We start from the raw sequence: 20,407 nt of genomic DNA on the forward strand, positions 1-20,407 counted from the left end.
AAACATAATGTCCCAGAGGTGTTCTATTAGATTTAGGTCAGGCAAGCGTGGGGGCCAGTCAATGGTATCAATTCCTTCATCCTCCTGGAACTAGCTGCATACACTCGCTACATGAGGCCAGCATTGTCGTGCACCAGGAGGAACCCAGGAACCACTGCACCAGCGTAGGATCTGACAGTGGGTCCAAAGCTTTCATCTCGATACCTAATGGCAGTTAGGGTGCCATTGTCTAGCTTGTAGAGGTCTATGCATCCCTCCATTGGTTATGCCTTCCCAGACCATCACTGAGCCACCAACAAACTGGTCGTGCTGAACGATGTTGCAGGCAGCAACGTTCTCCATGGCTTCTCCAGACCCTTTCACACCTGTCACATGTGTTTAGGGTGAACCTGCTGTCATCTGTGAAGAGCACAGGGCACCAGTGGCGGACTTGCAAATTCTGGTTTTCAATGGCAAATACCAATCGAGCTCCATGGTGCCGGGCAGTGAGCACAGGGCCCACTAGAGGAGGTCGGGCCCTTAGGCCACCCTTATGAAGTTTGTTTCTGATTGTTTGGTCAGAGACATTCACACCAGTGGCCTGCTGGAGGTAATTTTGTAGGGCTCTGGCAGTGCTCATCCTGTTCCTCCTTGCACAAAAGAGCAGATACCAGTCCTGCTGATGGGTTAAGTACCTTCTACGGCCCTGTCCAGCTCTCCAAGAGTAACTGCCTGTCTCCTGGAATCTCCTCCATGCTCTTTAGACTGTGCTGGGAAACAAATACCTTCTGGCAATGGCACGTATTTATATGCCATCCTGGTGGAGTTGGACTGCCTGTGCAACCTCTATAGGGTCCAGGTATTGCCCCATGCTACCAGTAGTGACACTAACCCTAGTCAAATGCAAAACTAGTGAAAAACAGTCAGAACAGATGGATAGGGAAAAAAATGTCAGTGGCCTCCACTTGTTTTGGAGGTCATCTCATTTTTGCCCTTCTAGTGTATCTGTTGTTAGTTTCATTAACACCAAAGCAGCTGAAACTGATTAACAACCCTATCTGCTAACTGACCAGATCAATATCTAGATCAATATCCTAGGAGTTTAACTGACTTGATGCTATACTCTGAATAAAAAGTGTTCTTTTAATTTTTTTTTGAGCAGTGTGTGTGTGTGTGTATATATATATATATATATATATATATATATATATATATACTGTATATATATATATATATATATATATATATATATACGCACACACACTATATTGTCAAAAGTATTGGGACGCCAGCCTTTACACACACAATAACTTTAATGGCATCCCAGTCTTAGTCCGTGGGGTTCAATATTAAGTTTACACACTTTGCAGCCATAACAGCTTTAACTCTTCTGGGAAGGCAGACTATAAGGTTTAGGAGTGTGTCTATGGGAATGTTTGAACATTCTTACAGAAGCGCATTTGTGAGGCCAGGTACGAATGTTGGGCGAGAAGTTCTGGCTCGCAGCCTCTGTTCTAATTCATCCCAAAGGTGTTCTATCAGGTTGAGGTATGCCAGTTGAGTTCCTCCACCCCAAACTCGCTCATCTTTGTCTTTATAGACCTTGCTTTGTGCACTGGTGCGCAGTCATGCTGGAACAGGAAGGGGCCATCCCCAAACTGTTCCCACAAAGTTCAGAACACGAATCTGTCCAAAATGTCTTGGTATGCTAACGCCTTAGGAGTTCCCTTCACTGGAACTAAGGGGCCAAGCCCAACCCCTGAAAAACAACTCTACATCATAACCCCCCCCCTCCATCAAATGATTTGGACCAATACACAAAGCAAGGTCCATACAGACACAGATGAGCGAGTTTGGGGTAGAGGAACTTGAATGAACTGAATAGAGTCCTGACCTCAACCAGATAGAAGACCTTTGGGATGAATTAGAGCGGAGACTGCATGACAGGCCTTCTTGTCCTACAGGAGTGCCTGACCTCACAAATGCGCTTCTGTAAGAATTGTCAAACATTCCCATAGATACACTCCTAAACCTTGTGGGCAGCCTTCCAAGAAGAGTTGAAGCTGTTATAGCTGCAAAGGGTGTGGCTGCACTACTGTTGCTTTCCTCCTCAAGAGAGCTTGACTGTTTTATATACCCAGAGTGAATGCAGAAGCCTGGGTTGGACCCAGAGGAAGATGGCCATAGTACTGGTCCTCCCATACCTGTGTTTGAGGCCCTGGGGCATGCCCCAGCTAAAGGCGACAGCTTAGAGACCTACAGGAAGAAAGTCTGTGCAAGGATTGCAAAAGTTGCCAAGGAGGAAGAGGCACTGGCAAAGTTAAGGTTTGACTTTAAACATAAAAAACTTGCTTGTGATCGGCTTCTAAGAGCCAGCAGATGCGACCTGAGTTAATGGCTTTGGAGGCTAAAGTGGAGAGGCAGAGTCTGCTGGTGGCCATGCTGAAGGAAACCAGTGAGGCTTTTAAAGAAAAATATAGCAATGAGGATTGGTTCCATGCAATGCGCAGAGGGCCCATGAAGGGGGGCGGGGGCAGGGGGGGGGTGATCAGCAGCCGAAGGATTTGACTGACGGTGTGCCATTGGGTCCTGAAAAATCTGTGCCTTTATCTCTGCAACAGCCTATGAAGCAAGGTGACCCATCTGAGCCTGTGGAGGCATCAGGTATGCTAAACATTTACCAAAATGGGAGTGCTTTACATGGTCGTAAAAAAAAAAAAAAAAATAGCCAAATAGTTTTTAGCTTGTAAAAAAGTTATACATGATGGGAAGTGTAAAACGTGTCCGGAGACTTTGGAACTTGTTTGTACTCTCTGAAGAGGGAATTGTCCTTCTTGGTACTTAGGTTCCCTATTAGTCCACCTTCCTGGATTGCCTAGTTTACCTGCAACATTGCCCCTCAAACCTTCCCCCACCCTGTATTTTTTATCCTCTTTGTTCTCTTCTCTTCCTCTTGCTCTCTCTATTTCTTCCTACCTTTGTGCTTGGAAAAAAGAAGAAGAAGAAAGGAATGGGTAGCTCCATACCTTTTTGAATGCACATTTTAAACTCTGCAGCGATCTCATAAAAGAAGAGAGCTGTCTGACATGTCCTTCACTGATACTGTATATCACTGTTCATTATATACTTCAGGCCATTGTTTTACTTTTGAATGTGTTAGGAGTCATGTCTGAAGGTTTCAATATATGTACGCTATTAATGTGATCCCATTCTGGGATTTAATAAAGATTATATTTGAAAAAATGTGGCTGGAACTCCACTTTAAGTAAAAGACATACAAAGAACCTGTGAGGAAAGATATAAGGAAGCCATTACAGATCTCAAATCAATTCTAAAATGCTATTTGCGTGATTGTCATTCACAAGCCTCAACACTTTCCAAGTCACTGGCCTGGAACAAGTATGCAGATAAGGAGTTCTATCTTTGCTTTGACTTCACTGTTTCCATGCTTGTTCCACACCAGTGATTAGAAATTACCTTAGCCCCAGACAATCAGTTAGCTATCATTTTCAAATGAATGCCATTAATGGCAGCATCTGACTCTTAAAAGAGGGTTCCTTTGCCAAAATGATGCATCCTTTTGATGACAATATTAAAGAGGTGGGACATCCTTTTAGTATTGCAATTAATGAGCAAGAGGCTCATTATTTGATATGTACTCTATTTTCTTCAAATAGGTTGCATGAAAGGGAGAATACTGTTGCTCACTTGTACTGGTGGACACTGGTTTTCCGGAGACCTCCATCCCACGACTCTTCTGTTCTAAAAGAAAATAAAGAGCATTTTTGTGCTTAATATATGCTCATAAGGTACAAAAGAGTAAAATATGTGTAGCCCACTGCACAGAACATTAAATTCACAAATGATCACAGCATTGAGGATAAACTTTACTTTTACTAATAAATGGATGTAACCCGTATGATTGCTACATACACCATTGTAAACAATTGCTACTACTTGAGTAAATCAACCTCATTGTGTGATTACAGTAGACATCTCCTAAATTGGCAATCTGAGACAGTATGATAGACAGTATGATAGATATATATTATATATATATATATATATACACAGCTGCAAGAAAAAGTATGTGAACCCTTTGGAATGATATGGATTCCTGCACAAATTGGTCATAAAATGTGATCTGATCATCATCTAAGTCACAACAATAGACAATCACAGTCTGCTTAAACTAATAACACACAAAGAATGAAATGTTGCCATGTTTTTTTGAACACACCATGTAAACATTCACAGTGCAGGTGGAAAAAGTATGTGAACCCCTAGAGTAATGATATCTCCAAGAGCTAATTGGAGTGAGATTTCAGCCAAATGGAGTCCAATCAATGGTATGAGATTGGAGGTGTTGGTTACAGCTGCCCTGCCCTATACAAACACACACCAGTTCTGGGTTTGCTTTTCACAAGAAGCTTTGCCTGATGTGAATGATGCCTCGCACAAAAGAGCTCTCAGAAGACCTACGATTAAGAATTGTTGACTTGCATAAAGCTGGAAAGGGTTATAAAAGTATCTCCAAAAGCCTTGCTGTTCATCAGTCCTCGGTCCAGCTCTGGATCCAAGGGGGGACTGATGTCATCACAGGACTTGCAATCTAAATCTCCATTGCACCACTGGATTTGCAGTCCCCCACACCCAGAACTCTTAGTGGTGAGGGATCTGGTGGGAGATGAGTGTATTACGCTTTATAAGGTAAGGGGAAAAATTCCTAGTAGGGTTGGAGGTGGGTGGGAAAAAATAGTTTTAGCCTGAAATGGTTTTTTTAAAAATAGATTAAAAATTATGTTGGCAACTTTGTAAACTGTTAATACATTTTCTGTAATTGAACCGTAAAAAAATAGTGTAAATAGTAATAAAATAGTAATTAATAGAAAAAAATTGTTTTAATTTTATGAAGAAGATGTTTTGATTGTTCCCCTTAAAAGAATGCATTCCCTTTTCAAAAAGGCTAATCAATATACGAATAGAGGTCTACAAGTAGATAAGGAAACAGTTTAGCATTGAAAGAAGCAGTATTAACAAGTAAGGTATACACGCATGGCCAGGAGAATTAAAAAATGTCATTACTGAACACCAGTGTGATGGCACAAACTTAACGTGATGATCTAATGATTTCATCGCAGGTGTGCCAGAACACATGGGTGAACCTTTAAAAAGAGGGGCCTTCCAGGAAGTGGACATTTCATTGTAAACTTTGCACATGAATGTGTACCACTTTACCCTTAATGAAGCCACACCAATGGCGAAACATACAAGGTGGGATACTTATATGAACTGGATTTGTGATGGTAGCTATGCAATATTTGAAGGAAGTTGTCGATAATGACAAAAAAAGATTTTTTTAGAAAAACGAAAGAAAGAAGGAAGATTTAAAACTGATAAGTATTTTAAAAAAGGAAATGTACAGAAAAGTGAATATTTGGGAATGTAGGCTAACGAGTAAATATTTGAGAATGTAGTCTAATGAGTGAAGTGTAAAGATAAAGTTAGTTTGACTAAAAGAAAAATTGAAGGTAGAAGGAACTTAATGAGATTATATTTAAAAATACAAGAAAGAAAAGTGAGTAAAAAGGAAAGAGAAATGGATTACTAAATATAACAGATTTTAGATTAAAAGTTTTGAACAGCCTATAAAATAAAAATGCTACTGGAGGAGAAAGAGTTAAAGGTATTTAGTTATGTTTTACAGCTCCCGTGATAAGAAACACTACTTGGTGCAAAGGTGGAAAAAATTGAAGAAGTCAAAATAAATATTTAAAATACATTTTTCTCAAGTGGTAATAAAGGTTAAGCTTTAGTATTTAGTGGGTAAGTTGCTGGATACAGTACATCAACTGATGGGTTTTATGTAATCTCTCACAGAGATACAATTGGTGCAATACTACTAAAATTTGTAGGTGTATATATTATTCATCTTCTTTAAGTCCGATATTTCTGTGTCCCCAGATTAGTGTTGCTTGTGCTGCTAATTTTTTTTGGATGTTCAGGGCCCACATCTGGATTGTACAAAATACATTACGTAGCATAGAAATAATTAGCTGAAAATATAAGCCGATATCCCCAAATTGAAAGGACAATTTCACTTTTAGTAAATGTAGCCTGAAAGTAGCCAGCCCGGTTCAATACTTACCTTTACGCTTTGGCCCCATTTATTCCTATGGAGACCAATACTCTTTCTAAATTGCTTGAGGCCACCATGAGTATGGCTTCCCATAGAAATGTTTGAAGCTGTGGCATGCGCTTGCAATATGAAGAAGAAGTGGGCAGGACCATGTAGGAGAAGAGATCAATGAAAAAGGGACAAAGGTATATATTAAACTAGAGTGGCTGCAATCAGTGGTGTGGGCATTTAATAAAACACAATTTTACTAAAGGTGATGTTATCCTTATAACTTATAACGCATTATAAATATTACAATATATACGGTACATACTGTAGATATACATACATTATAAAAAATTACAAAAGGGGACCACTACACCAGTATACTTATCTGTATGCAGCCACTTCAGAGACATGTGCTTTGCTTACCTGTTGTGTAGACGTTTTGCAGAACTGTTTTCCTTTGTAAAACTGCCATTTTCACCTGGTGTGTGGGAGTAACTGTGTGCTATTTTGCACAGGCTGTTTTCTGCTACTGTTGGACACTCTGTTCCTAACAAATTACGAGTGGCGATTTTGGCTCTGAGGAAGAGGGTCCTCCCTCGAAACGCGTAAGCCACATCAGGTTTGAGGACGCCATCACGCTATCCAGCAGTAGAGAAGTGTCCTGGAAGCGAGCGGTGCCCATTTCCTATATGCTTGTTCATATGCTATGTTTGTGAGTATATTGTACGCTACTCTTCTTTGATTTTAATAAACTTTTAAGTGGTAATGCACAAGGTCGGTGCGCCCTTCTCTTGTTGTTTTCTTGTAGTGCCTTTTGTATACCCTTGGTCCTGAGGGGGGCAGCAAGACCACTTCACTTGTGTCATAAAACCGCCTAGAAGATTCCCCTTCCCGCATACAACTCGAGCGCAGGAGAGATATTGTTGTTTTTCGGAAATCCTAACAAATTACCAGCTATGTATTTCAGACAACTCCAAAATTCTACAAATTCTACAAAATTCTACTACAACTGACCTAAATGGGGTGGCTACTGAAATGAGACACATTTGCCAGGGTTTGGAGTGTGTGACATCAGGAAGGAATGTTCTCCAACACAGTCTGAGAAGGAGGAGATTGGTGATAGAAGAGGGAAGCTGAAAGAAACTTAAGAGACTGATCCTGCTGGATTCTCCTAGTCAGATTGATGTTTGTTCTGTGCCTCAAGGACAGCACAGAGAAACTGGAGTCTAATTCCACTAGTTTTTATGTCTGCCTAAAAAGACTAAGGCGAGCTGGCTGTCTTTACCAGCAAGTTCAGTGACTGTACATCAGATCTCTAGAATTGTATTTCTTTGATGCAAAACAGCACGGCGTTGTCTTCATCTTTCTGTTTATCTTATAAGTGTGATAGACTATATTGCAAATTCAAAGAGAGACTATTCAGCTACATACACAGAATATGTTTGTAACGGCTGGGATACATGGAAACATCTTGAAGGCTTTTGGAGTCTGCTTGGTTGTAGGTGCCCTGAAACTTAGTAGCACAACTCACTTGTTTCACTTTACACTTACACTATTCACATACCAGCTCTGGGGAATAGAGAGATTTTTCCCTCAGAACAACCTGCACAGTCCATGGGATGTTTCAAATGACTCTCATTTCCCACATTTCCCATAGACCAGACTAGTAATTGTAGCGGAGTAGCAGTATGATCCACGATATCTCCACTGGTAGTCATACACAGCATACAATAATCCTGGTAGCGTATGATATTCCCAACCCTCCAATAACAAGACGACACATAGCTTGGAGGTCAAAACTAGAATGCCTTGCTTATTGAAAACACAAGGAATCTACACTCTGCCAAAACCCCTCCCTCTTCGAGACATTCCACACACAAAGCTGAACATCCCATAATAACCTTACTCTGCCAGACAGAAACAATAGGACAATAGAAGGCAGGTATTTAACAATAACAAACCCCCACCCATCTCCTGAGGGACACTGCTCAGACATATGATAGTCCCAAGTGAAAGAGTTCTCACTCTCTCCACACAAACCACACTACAAACACTTGGTTCTTAAAGGTATACACATGCAATAAACATAATGCATACACGAAGGACAATATACAGTGGCTGTGTTTGCCACAATGCTCCCCCAGAACCAAGCCGGCATACACAGTCTGATCCATAACGGATCGGCTTGGGGATGTCCGGGGAGTACTCACAGATCATTTTTCCAGTTCAGTTTGTCGCGATAACCCGTCAGCATGGCCATTCTGTTTTCTGGGGCGGTAGTGAATAGTAAAGTCATAAGGTTGTAACGCCAAACTCCAGTGCCACAACCGGGCATTGTCCCCTGCCACTCGGTTTAGCCATACCAACGGGTTGTGATCCGTGAACTGTTGTCCATACAAGTAGGGCTGAAGCTTCATTCCCTGGGGAGAAGCTCTCTGCTCAAGTAGGTTACAGGTTGTTCTCTGCCATCTTCTCCAACCGGGCTCAATACTGTTCTTAATCCAAACATTGAAGCGTCTGGACCTCAGAAGGCCATTAGGTCTCCGGGATATTGGCCTGGGATCTGGACTGGCAGGATCGCTAAGGGCAACTGGCCTAGATTGTTCCCCAGTAAGATGTCGGTGGGGAGCTCCCGTATCAACCCCACATCAATCAGACCTGACCCGGCACCCCAATTCAAGTGGACCCTCGCAGTGGGTAGTCGGTGTACTGCTCCCCCTGCCATCCGTACCACTGCTGAGCCTCCGGAACCAGGTGTCGCTTGACCAAGATGAGAGTGGCTCCCGTGTCTCGGAGACCTTGAGCGGGCATTCCATTTAACTGGACCGATTGTAGATGATGCTGTTGGTTCTCTGTAGCGGCTTGCACCGGGTTAGCTTCATGAAGGGTACCCCATTGCTCCTCAGTGTGTTTGAACCTGGGTACGACTGGGGAAACCCCTGTGGGATAGTAGGGGACCGTTGTCCGTGCTGAAGGGGGTGACCCTGGTTGGATCCACGCAGCTTGGTTCCTGCTCTGGGTACAGTCTCGTCGATAGTGCCCAAACTGCTTGCACCTGTGGCACTGTACCCCACTGCGGGACGGGTATCTGGGTGTCTGGTGTTTGGGGGAGTTCCGCCCCATCTGTGGTAGTAGTGGTCCTGTGGTGCGAGCCTGCTGCCGGGTAACAACCAAATAAGCTTTGTGGATGGTAGATTGGGGAACAAAAGCTGAAGTCAGCTCCCCCAGGTCATTGCCCAAAATAACGTCTGCGGGTAAATCCTGCATCATGCCCACCTCCACATTCCCTGACCCAGCTCCCCAATTCAGGTGTACTTTCGCAGTGGGAACTTTGAAAATGGCTCACCCTGCTACTCGTACAGCTACAGAATCCCCAGTGAGTTGTCTGGATGCAATAAGGTGATTCCGGACCAACGTGATGGTAGCCCCAGAGTCACGTAACCCTTCTAGTTGTCTCCCCTCCATGTGCACAGCTTGTCGGTGGTTTTGTCGATTGTCCAATGCCGCTTGGATGGGGTTAACCTCGTGTAGGGTGCCCAGGGGTTCCTCCATTTGGATTGCTGTGGAGGGTTGTAATGCAGGGGCTGCTTGGTAACAGTGTACAGCGGCTCGAGGTGCTGGTGTGTAGCCTTGATTTGGCCAGGGCTGACGAGGCCGATTCCGGGGACAGTCTTTCTGTATGTGCCCCATTTGGTTGCAGAGATGGCACCGGGTATGAGCTCGTGGTTGGTACTGGGGTACTGACTGTTACCTCCTCCTGAACGTGGGTGTGCTGGTTCGGTGACTGCTGGTCGGTGATAGGGTTGCTGGGCAACTACCCTAGGCGGTGGTCGTTGTTCCGGTCTAGTGTCTTGGTGCTCATCTGCTAATTTAGCAGCCTCTGGAAGGGTGCAAGGTTTACGGTCCCTTACCCAGAGCTGCATTTCTTGAGGTAGTCTCTGGAAAAACTGCTCCAACAATAATAATTGCAAAACATCCTCTCGTGAAGTGGCTTGTGCTGCATCTAACCATCCGGTGGCCGCCCTGTGCAAACGATGGGCAAACTCAGTATGGGAATCTTGGTCCTGCTTTTTAAGATCCTGGGATTGGAGTCGGTATGCCTCGGAGGTGATGGCATACCTGGTCAAAATCGCCTGCTTAACTTTCTGGTAGTCCCGGATGTCGGCATTAGGGACTGCCCCATACGCATCGGCCGCCCGGCCAGACAATTTCCCAGCCAATATCTGTACCTGATCCTCTGGGTCAATATTATGTAACTGGCACAGCCTCTCGAAGTCTTGCAAATACCCATCTATTTCTCCCTCCGTGTCCGTGAAGTTTTTAAATGCCTGGTATGGTATTTTGGGTTTACCTTGCGGCATGCTGAGTGGAGTTGGGTGTACTTGGAGAGGTTGTGGCTGGGGCCCCCTTATGGCCATGATGTATTCATGTACATCCCCTGCGACCCGTTCATGGGTTTCCATTGATGGGGTACTTGGATACAACGCTATCCTGCTGCGAAATTCCAGTTCAAATTCTCGGTCTGTTTCTGGCCTTGCATCTATGCCTGCTCTGTCTTCTTCCATGAGTTCTTCGATCAGTGTCGCTTTGTTTTTGTTGCTGGCTATCTTGCCTCTTGCCTCCAGCAATGCTTTCAATGTCTGCCACTTTAGCCGTGTATAATCTGTTCCCATTCACCAGCCTTTCGTGTAGTTTTACGTACTGCCGAACTCCGGTTTCATCTGAATGGTTTCTTTTCTCTTTGTTCGCATGAATACTGCCGAACGCTGCTTTGCTGTGTGGATAAAGATCCCGTCGCTTGCCACCAATTGTAGAGGAGTAGCAGTATGATCCGCGATATCTCCACTGGTAGTCAGACACAACATACAATAATCCTGGTAGCGTATGATATTCCCAACCCTCCAATAACCAGACGACACTTAGCTTGGAGGTCAAAACTAGAATGCCTTGTTTATTGAAAACACAAGGGATCTACACTCTGCCAAAACCCCTCCCTCTTCGAGACATTCCACACACAAAGCTGAACATCCCATAATAACCTTACTCTGCCAGACAGAAACAATAGGACAATATAAGGCAGGTATTTAACAATAACAAACCCCCACCCATCTCCTGAGGGACACTGCTCAGACATATGATAGTCCCAAGTGAAAGAGTTCTCACTCTCTCCACACAAACCACACTACAAACACTAGGTTCTTAAAGGTATACACATGCAATAAACATAATGCATACACGAAGGACAATATACAGTGGCTGTGTTTGCCACAGTAATGAAACTATAAATACTCTAACTCTCGTGGAGAGTCATGGGATGGACACCAGCTGCCCCAGTCTTTGCTAACAGCAGGCTCAGCATGGATGCATGCCCCCTAACAATTCACAGCACATTTGCTCTTCATTCTGCTCTTACAGGTACAGAATGCCAAATTGGGTTAGCTTTTTAGGATTGTTGAAAAGCTAATTATTTACAGCATCCAAACATTTCATATTAAGGGTGCAATCTCCCAAAAGTCAGGCTTAGGTGCCCACCAATAGTCTGGTGCTTTCTTTGTTGCTGTTCATTTAACCAGCATTATAGTCTCCAGACCTAGTGCTCCAGGTTTCTCTGAATTCCCAAAAGTAGGGTGAGTCCAGGTCCCATGATGCCAATGACACCTGCATGTGGGAAAACTTCCACATTTCTCTTCCCCTAAGATGCCATCTTTCCACTATAAATCCCAAGAAAGATAGATAGGGGCAGCCACCATAGACACTGACAGTAAGGGGGAGGGAGATTACATAAAGGGTACTAATCCCTGTTAAAAGTACAGTAGCTTTATAGTTATGTTTGCTGGATTAAGTAAACTGTGAAGGAAGAGACTTTCTTTGGGGCTGACTATCTTAAAGGGACTGCACACTTGTTATATTTTTCAGTGTATAGTATCATAAAAAAAAAAACAGTAGGTTGGTTGTTACTTTACTATTCTGGAAAAAAAAAAGTTGTTACCATGCAGTCATTCAGGGCCCCAGCACAGACTTGGGAGCTCACCAACAGACATGTTTGGGAATTATATTATAGTTAGCTTAGCAAGATGTGGGAAAGTGAATTGCTACATTGCATTTGTTGATGTTCTAATGCTGATACTGAAATTCCACTTTTAATTGTTGAACTTGTTGCTCTGTACTAACCATTTTTTAAATGTTTAGCTTGCAACTGCCTCTGAATACAATTGCACATTTTTTGTAACTGTGTTTTTCATTGTAACACTGGATTTCAATAGTGTCACCATATTCAGGTAGGAGCTGTAGCTGCATATTTATCGAAGCAAAGTTATACATATAAAATATAAACAAATGCATTTACTTACTGGATACAGAAAAAGATGATGACCATTTGGTCAGTGGCTGTGATTGCACTCCATTTGCTAAGACAGCTTGGTAATTTTGTTGACCAGGAAGTCTACGTAGTGACACAGATCCACCATTGCTGGAGATCACCCCACTAGCAAAAGAGAAATTTCTGCTGATTATTTGAGCAGTCACAGGGCTCTTACATTTCTGCCATCAAATGGATAAAATATCTGTATTTACAAACATACTACGGAACTTATTATAAAATATTACTGTATTAGCTCTTGTTCACACTGCCGTGGCTTCAAGGTTGTGTGACTTTTAATCTGACATCCCTGTGCAACTTCATTGTGGCTTGCATAGACTTCTTTATTAGAAGTCAATGCAAGTCGCGTTGAAGTCGCACCAAAAGTAGTGCAGGTCGGAGCAACTTGAGTCACACCGATTACAATGTTTTGATTCCCGTTTATAGGTGGCAACTTGTCATGCGACTTTGAGCTCTTGAGTCGCATGACAAGTTGTGACAATGTGAACCGGGGCTTATTGGTGACTTTTGTGCAAATGAGGAGACCATAGATGGTGCAAATTTATTTCCCTGCAACAACTGGTTGCAGGACAGAAATTTGCGCGATTCCCCCATCAACACAGACAGTGCTGACAGGGGAATTCCTCTGGCCAAGCAATTCTTTGCTACAGAATATTACCTATCATCCAAGGCCCAAAAATATACACAAATAACTGTAATTTAATAATAATAGTATTGATTATACCTGCGGGAACATATAGGTATGTTTAATAAAGGAGTTATATGATGGGAGCATGCTAATGATATACAGATAGAAAGAGAGGACTTGCTTAGTGTAGAAATGGGGTGTGGAGAAGGGACTTGATCTGCTGAAGAGGAGCTCAGCCTCTCATCCTAAGCGAAGGAAATGTGCACTGAAAAAAATAGGGAGGCTGTCATTGATGGCATTATTCTGATAATACTATTTTCCTGACTGTCTGTGACACTTATTGAACCACTTTCCTATAACAAGCATGTTGCTAGTGAAGGCATAGGAAGTCATAATTTGCTAAAGGTCAGAAACTTACAGCCTTAACTAGCATTTCTAAAAGGGAAGTTCAGCAATACCACTTATTTTTTAAAAACACGTTTCTGTTGAGTTCGATGGTTATGGTTCTAATTACACACACCTATCATATTGACACTCTTGATCCTTTTCTAACACTGAATGGCACCCTTGATCCTTTTCTCCTTCCATAAAATATAATCATTACCTAAATAGACATCCACTGTTGTGTCTACTAATATTACCTGTGGTTCCTGTACTCTTATTTAATATGATATTAATCATTTAAGTAAAGCAGATGATAAAAATCAGACATACCGGTGATGTGCAGCGCCGCAAACACTGGACACTCCTGCATACACACCATCTCCATAGACAGAGAGCTGCTGGGTGTTGCATCCTGGGGGACATAGTACTTGAGCAGATTCTTTTTTCAAATCCATTCCTCTCATGGAGCAGGTTATAGGAACAGGAGCTGTATGAAAAATACATGCATGCTAATGAATCAAGTGGGTATATTTTACAGTTATTAACCTTATTTAAAATGTTTTTGATGTGATATACACACTACTAAATAAAAATAATGGACTGCACAGATTATATGTATGTATACAGGCCTTTTTATTCTCAGAGAATAAGTGCAGAAATTCAAACCCCCCCACAATCCCCGTCTCCCTACACACACACCTGCCAAACCGCATCAGATTATGTGTGTGGCCAAATGTCACTACCTGTTGGAGGGTCTTAAAAAGATATTAAATACCAGGAGTGTGTTACATACAGAGTGCAGAGTTGAGGAGTGTGCTACACAGAGAGTGCAGAGTTCAGGAGTGCGCTACATACAGAGTGCAGAGTTCCGGGCTTCACTACACATAGACTGCAGAGTTCAGGGTGCGCCATGTTCACAGTGCAAAGTTCAGGGGTACATATGAACAGAGTGCAGATTTCAGGGGTGCGCTACACACAGAGTGCAGAGTTCAGGGGTAAACTAAATATAAAGTGCAGAGTTAAGGGGTGCCCCATGTTCAGAGTGCAGCTCAGGGGTACACTACACACAGAGGGCAGAGTTGAGAGGTATGTTGCACACAGAGTGCAGAATTCAGGGGTGTACTACACAGAGTGCAGAGTTCAGGGGTGAGCTACACACACAGTGCAGAGTTCAAGGGTGCGTGACACATGGAGTGCAGAGTTCAGGGGTGCACTATGTTCAGAGTGCACAGATCAGGCGTGCGCTACACACAGAGTGCTGAGTTAAGGGGTGCATTATGTATACAGTGCAGAGTTCAGGGGTGCGCTATGTTTAGAGTGCAGAGTTCAGGAGTGCACTACACATAGAGTGCAGAGTTCAGGGGTGTGCTACACACAGTACAAAGTTCAGGTGTGCACGACACATGGAGTGCAGATTTCAGGGGTGCGCTATGTTCAGAGTGCAGAGATCAGGGAGGCAATACACACAGAGTGCTGAGGTACAATATGGGCATATTGCAGCGTTCTGGGGTGGGCTATGTTCAGACTGCAGAGTTCAGGGGTGCGCTACACATGGACTGTTTAGTTAAGAGGTGCGTTATGTACAAAGTCCATAGTTCAGGGGTACGCTACACACAGAGTGCAGTATGCAAGTGTGCGCTATGTACAGAGTGCAGTATTCAGGAGTGTGCGTTGCACAGTGTAGAGTTCATGAGTACACTATACACAGAGAGCAGATTTCATGACTTCGCTATACAGAGAGCAGAGTTCAGTCCTCTTCCACAGCTGTTTACATCTGCACCCCCATCCACATCTTACTTTCACCCTTCCTCAGTTCTGACTTCTGCACACAACTCCTCCCCTCCACTGCCCTCTTTAAAAGCTCTACCGTCTTCCAAGTGTCCTACTTTTGTTGCTGTATTAAGCGGAAGCACTAAGCCAGCTCTAGTACCTCCTTGCACACTGTTGGTAGCTCTGCCTCTCTCACTTGCAGGGAAATCAATCAGCTGGGGCATCGGCACCCAGGCTCCAGAGAAAAAGTGGAGATCACAGACCATGCAAGGCCCCCTTCCCACCAATAACCCCATTGCACCCTGGGCACCTGCATGTCTCTTATTCCCATCCTGCACCCAGTGGGAGCTGCTCAGGAGATTAGATCTGTGGAAGCCGCTGGGAGACAAGCTGTCACTTGTAAACACAGAAGCATTTATCAAATGAAGCATGTAATTGACAAAATAAAATTAGAGGGTTTCTGATGCTGGTTAAGCAAGAACTTAATGCCCTGTTTGTGGTGGTTTCCACATCCAGTCCCTACTCTAGCAAAGAGCTGACCTTTGGATACTACTACTGGGACAGCTGCCTAATGATAACCATTCCATCTACACTGTTTAAAACCTGACTGAAGACACCTCATGCTTTAAGATATGGGTGCTCAACCTGTGGCCCTCCAGCTGTTGCGGATCTACAAGCCCCATGAGGCATTGCTAGGCAGGCTGACAGTTACATGCATGACTCCCAAAGGCAGAGGCATGGGGACTTGTAGTTCTGCAACAGCTAGAGGGCCACAAGATGAGCACCCATGCTTTAAGAGATCCAGCACCCCACACCTTCCTATTCTATTTGTGCAACCTTTTCAGTTGCACAAGAGCCTGCTGAGACTAAGAGGTCTACTTATACAAGATGTGGGTTAGGTGGATTCTGGAACCCCCCTCCCCCTCCTACTGTCATGTATACTTGTGCATTGCTTACTTTTATTTAGCTGTCAATCGATACACAGTATATGTGTTTTCACTTGGCAGAGCAGAAAAGGGACCCTCACTTTTTGATAAATTTTGAACCCTGGATAGTTGTTTTTCGGAGTAAAGCAAGGTGTCACAACCTAATAGCCACTCAGCACATTAACAGCCAAGACATAAGATGTCTTCTATAGTACGACAGACATAAAATATACTTTATATTAATAGCTCCTATTAGAGTTAATGAATTGATATGGATAAAGATAGTCCACCGCAAAATTGTAAACAGCAGTACCAACATTACACTGCAACTAGGCAAGAGCCTGAGAGGGTTCTTCTTTAACTTGCCTGTTTATCTAAAATATGTCACGCTTGTAGCTAGTATCCCTCTCTGGTCTCTGACATATTAGTGTTTATTTCACACTATGCTTTGCATTTTACTGCTTATTCATAAAAAATTTAATTATAGAGCCAGTGGTGTCCCATGGAACTTTTTTCATCACTCTGCTCAAATAATGTGCCCAATTTTTTTAGTGTACTGGTATTTCTGCAGCTTTACGAATCTGCCCCTTAGTGTGCATGCTAAGCGGTGCTGAAATGGTTGATTCTTCAACAGTATGATGTGACCTGTACGGAAAAGAACAACATGAATGAATGCGTGCACAATAACTAATACCAATATCTGTTAGGTATACAGTAGATTATAAGGGCCTCTGTTGATTGGTTTGGGTAAGTGTCAGTAGCATCAGTTTGAGACACTTTCTAAGATTATTCAGAATTCATTGACAGGTGCATTTAATTTCCTTCTGCCCTGCATTTGGCCTGCTTTAAACCCGTTTAAAGCAAATAAACGCCTGTCCACATAAGCCCTGCAAAAGTTAGAGGCTGCAGGTAAGCACACAGGTGAGTAGAGGCAAAACTCTGGCAGAATCCCTTTGTGTTGAAATTGAAATCTGGAATCTTGCTTTTGCAAGATCAGCTTTTATAATAGAAGATAGGATAGGACTAGTGCTTCATCAACAGCAGAAGTTAGAGTTTGCAAATGTCCCAATCTGAGATGATCAATTGGTGAATGATAGAAAGCCAACACGCATGACAAATCTATATATGTTGGACTTTATATGAGCACATCTGCTATTGAATGAGTACTTTGTTTGCCTCTCATACAATCCAGAAGTTTGGCCTTAGTTCCAAACGTTGTCTAGTCATGCTTCATGGTCACATCTGCTAAAGATACATGACTGAGTCCAATTTAGTTTGGGTGGCCTGATTTAAGATTGCATGGAATAGTTATATATTTTATAGTGTAATTCCTTTGCACCATTACCTATTTTATGTGAATATTTTTATTAGCTTGGCTTGGGAATAGTAGAATGAGGAACCTGGGAACTTATTTTTGACTCCAAGAATTGTTTGTTACCTCTTCAGTGATATTCATAGGCTATTGTACTAACATGTTCAATTTTGTCATCTTTAGTTTCTTCTGCATTCTGTTTTTTTATTGTTTAAAATTGCAAATTCCCATTTCTTGACTTAACTATTAAAAAAATAATCAATATAACAGTGTTGGGATTTAATTATATTTAACTTGGAATGAAAGAAAATAATTGTCGTAAAAGTATAGTGATTTTATTGCCTTTGGAATATGGAGAGGTTGCAAAGGTTTGGCTCACATGCTAAGGGGTTCAAAGTCATTTTTTCTTATTTGCCACACAGACAGCAAATGGGTCTTGTTAACTTTGTATACACAATTAAATGCAGCAACTTTATCCAGTGTTCAGCACTGTAACTGTCACTGGAACCAGGTATTTATAAGAAGGGATAAAACTTTTAGCTTTTTAGCTTTCACGTAGTTATGTAGAAGCCAAATCTAAGGTGCAGCCAAATTCCCAGCACTGTCTGTCAACCATTTTCAACCAATAGCTGTTTGGTTTGTTGGGCCTAAACCATGAGTGAAAAAGGGCTTACACCACAATTCACTTGGCCTTTAGTCAACTCTATTTAGCAGAGATCTGTAAGGTTCCAAAACTCCCCAGCATCCCATTAATGTAACTGTTTCCTGGTAGATTGTTTTGGACAAATGGACACTTGCATATTCCAGCTCCCTTTATGGAATACAAAAGCAGATGGATAAAAATGTGCAGAGTTGCTTAGCAAAAAAAGAATTACAACCCCTTCATGATTTTAGAAAATGTAGTTTATGGCAAAATGTAAATACCTATTGCATTGTTATTTTTGTCTAAGGAAGGAAGGTTTTCTAAAAGCAAGTGTTAAAACTGTTATTCTTTTTTTCCATTCAGTGCTGTCTGCTGTTTTTCAGGCTTAAATGTTTTATTAAAGGTTGTCCAAAATGAGTTTTTCTGATTAGGTTTTGATGGTGGGTAAAATAATAGACCACATACATTTTTTTATTTTGTTGACAGAACTATGTTTATTTTATTTATTAGAGGTACTTACTGTATATAGTGCTGACAGTTTACACAGCAATTTACATAAACAGTATATTGTACATTCACATCAGTCCCTGCCCTTAACCACTTAAGCCCCGGAGGATTTGGCTGCTCAAAGACCAGGCCCTATTTTGCGATTCGGCACTACGTGATTTTAACGGACAATTGCGCGGTCATGCGACGCTTTACCAAAATAAAATTGATATACTTTTTTTTTCCCACAAACAGAGCTTTCTTTTGGTGGTATTTGATCACCTGTGCGATTTTTACTTTTTGCTCTATAAACAAAAAAAGAGCGACAATTTTGAAAAAATAACAATATTTTTTACAATTTTTTATATGAAATTCTCAAATTTTTAACATTTTAGGCCAATTTGTTTTCTGCTACATATTTTTGGTAAAAAAAATAATAAGCGTATTTTGATTGGTTTGCGTAAAAGTTATTGCGTTTACTAACTACGGGAAATATTTATGTCATTTTTATTGTTATAACTAGTAATGGCGGCGATCTGCAATTTTTTTGCGGGACTGCGACATTGCGGCGGACAGATCGGACCCCTGACTGACATTTTTGACACTTTTGGGGGTACCAGTGACATTACTACAGTAATCAGTGCTATAAATATGCACTGTTACTGTAAAATGACACTGGCAGGGAAGGGGTTAACTTTATTGGTGATCAAGGGGTTAAATGTGTCCCTAGGGGCGTGATTCTAACTGTCAAGGGGCGTGGCTTGTTAGATCATAACAGAGGCATATGATCCTATATAGCAGGATTGCATAGCCTCTGTCATTATCTAAGGGAAAATGACAAACCGCTGTGTTTTCATCAGCCTTCTGCCTTTCTCCCTCTCCTGCGGGAGATCGCGAGTGGCCAGCGGACATCGGAGCCACCGGTCACTCGCGCCGCGCGGTGATGTCAGGGAACGAGCGGGGGCAGGAGCGCGCCAGCGGCGGCACGCGCTCGCCCCCTACAGGCTCGTGGGCGAGTGACGTACCCATACGTCACTTTGCCCAGGAGGGGCTGACCGCCGCCGTATATAGTCGTGCGGCGGTCGGCAAGTGGTTAAGGAGCTTAAAACTTAAAGTCCCTATCATTCATACATACACATACTAGGGCCAATTTAGACAAGACAGGAGCCAATTAACTGATTCTTTGGAGTCCATACAGATTGTGCCATTATTGTGATTCAAACCAACAAAGCTAGTGCTGCCAGGCAGAAGTGCTGATCACTTAGCCACTGTGCTGCCCATGTTTAGAGTGTTTAGCTATTTACCAACTATTGCTATGGAGGTTTCTGCTAACCTACCCTGGACACATGACAAGAAATTACAGGAAAGATCTAAAAGCTTGATGGAAGTTCTCAATCACCCTAAATATGTTGAAACAATATATTTTCAAATATAAAAATAGTATCAGGGTAGTCTGATAAGATCATGGTCTGACATGAAAGGGGTAATTACACAGGCCTAAAATTTTTTCACTGCACCAATTCACTTTTCCAGATGTTCAGCGCTGAAAATGGCACATGCACGCTATACGGCTCTTAAAGTGTTCCATCAGCGGGCAATAGTCTTCTGGGATTCCGAGGGTGTGCAGCAGCAGTGCAGAAGACCGTTACCCATCACTTTGCTCGCTGATGGAACACTGAGTCTTCTTCTTCCACTTTCTCCATTTACAACTTGACTACGGATGGCAACTATTTGCAAACAGCGCATGAAAACTGTATAGCGGGCATGTGCCAT

General features: G+C 42.5%; 1 protein-coding gene across 1 annotated transcript in view; it reads right to left on the reverse strand.

The window, feature by feature from the left end:
- Positions 1-20,407, reverse strand: part of COCH (cochlin) — a 92,407-nt gene that overhangs the window by 30,685 nt on the left and 41,315 nt on the right. Inside the window, exons 4-6 of the mRNA XM_082242946.1 lie at positions 13,828-13,984; positions 12,457-12,590; positions 3,688-3,741 (exon numbers count right to left, since the gene is read on the reverse strand). Coding sequence (XP_082099072.1) covers positions 3,688-3,741; positions 12,457-12,590; positions 13,828-13,984 — 345 coding nt within the window. The remainder of the gene's footprint in view (positions 1-3,687; positions 3,742-12,456; positions 12,591-13,827; positions 13,985-20,407) is intronic.

Source organism: Pelophylax lessonae, assembly GCF_965119305.1.
Source record: "Pelophylax lessonae genome assembly, chromosome: 13".
NCBI classification, from domain to species: domain Eukaryota; kingdom Metazoa; phylum Chordata; class Amphibia; order Anura; family Ranidae; genus Pelophylax; species Pelophylax lessonae.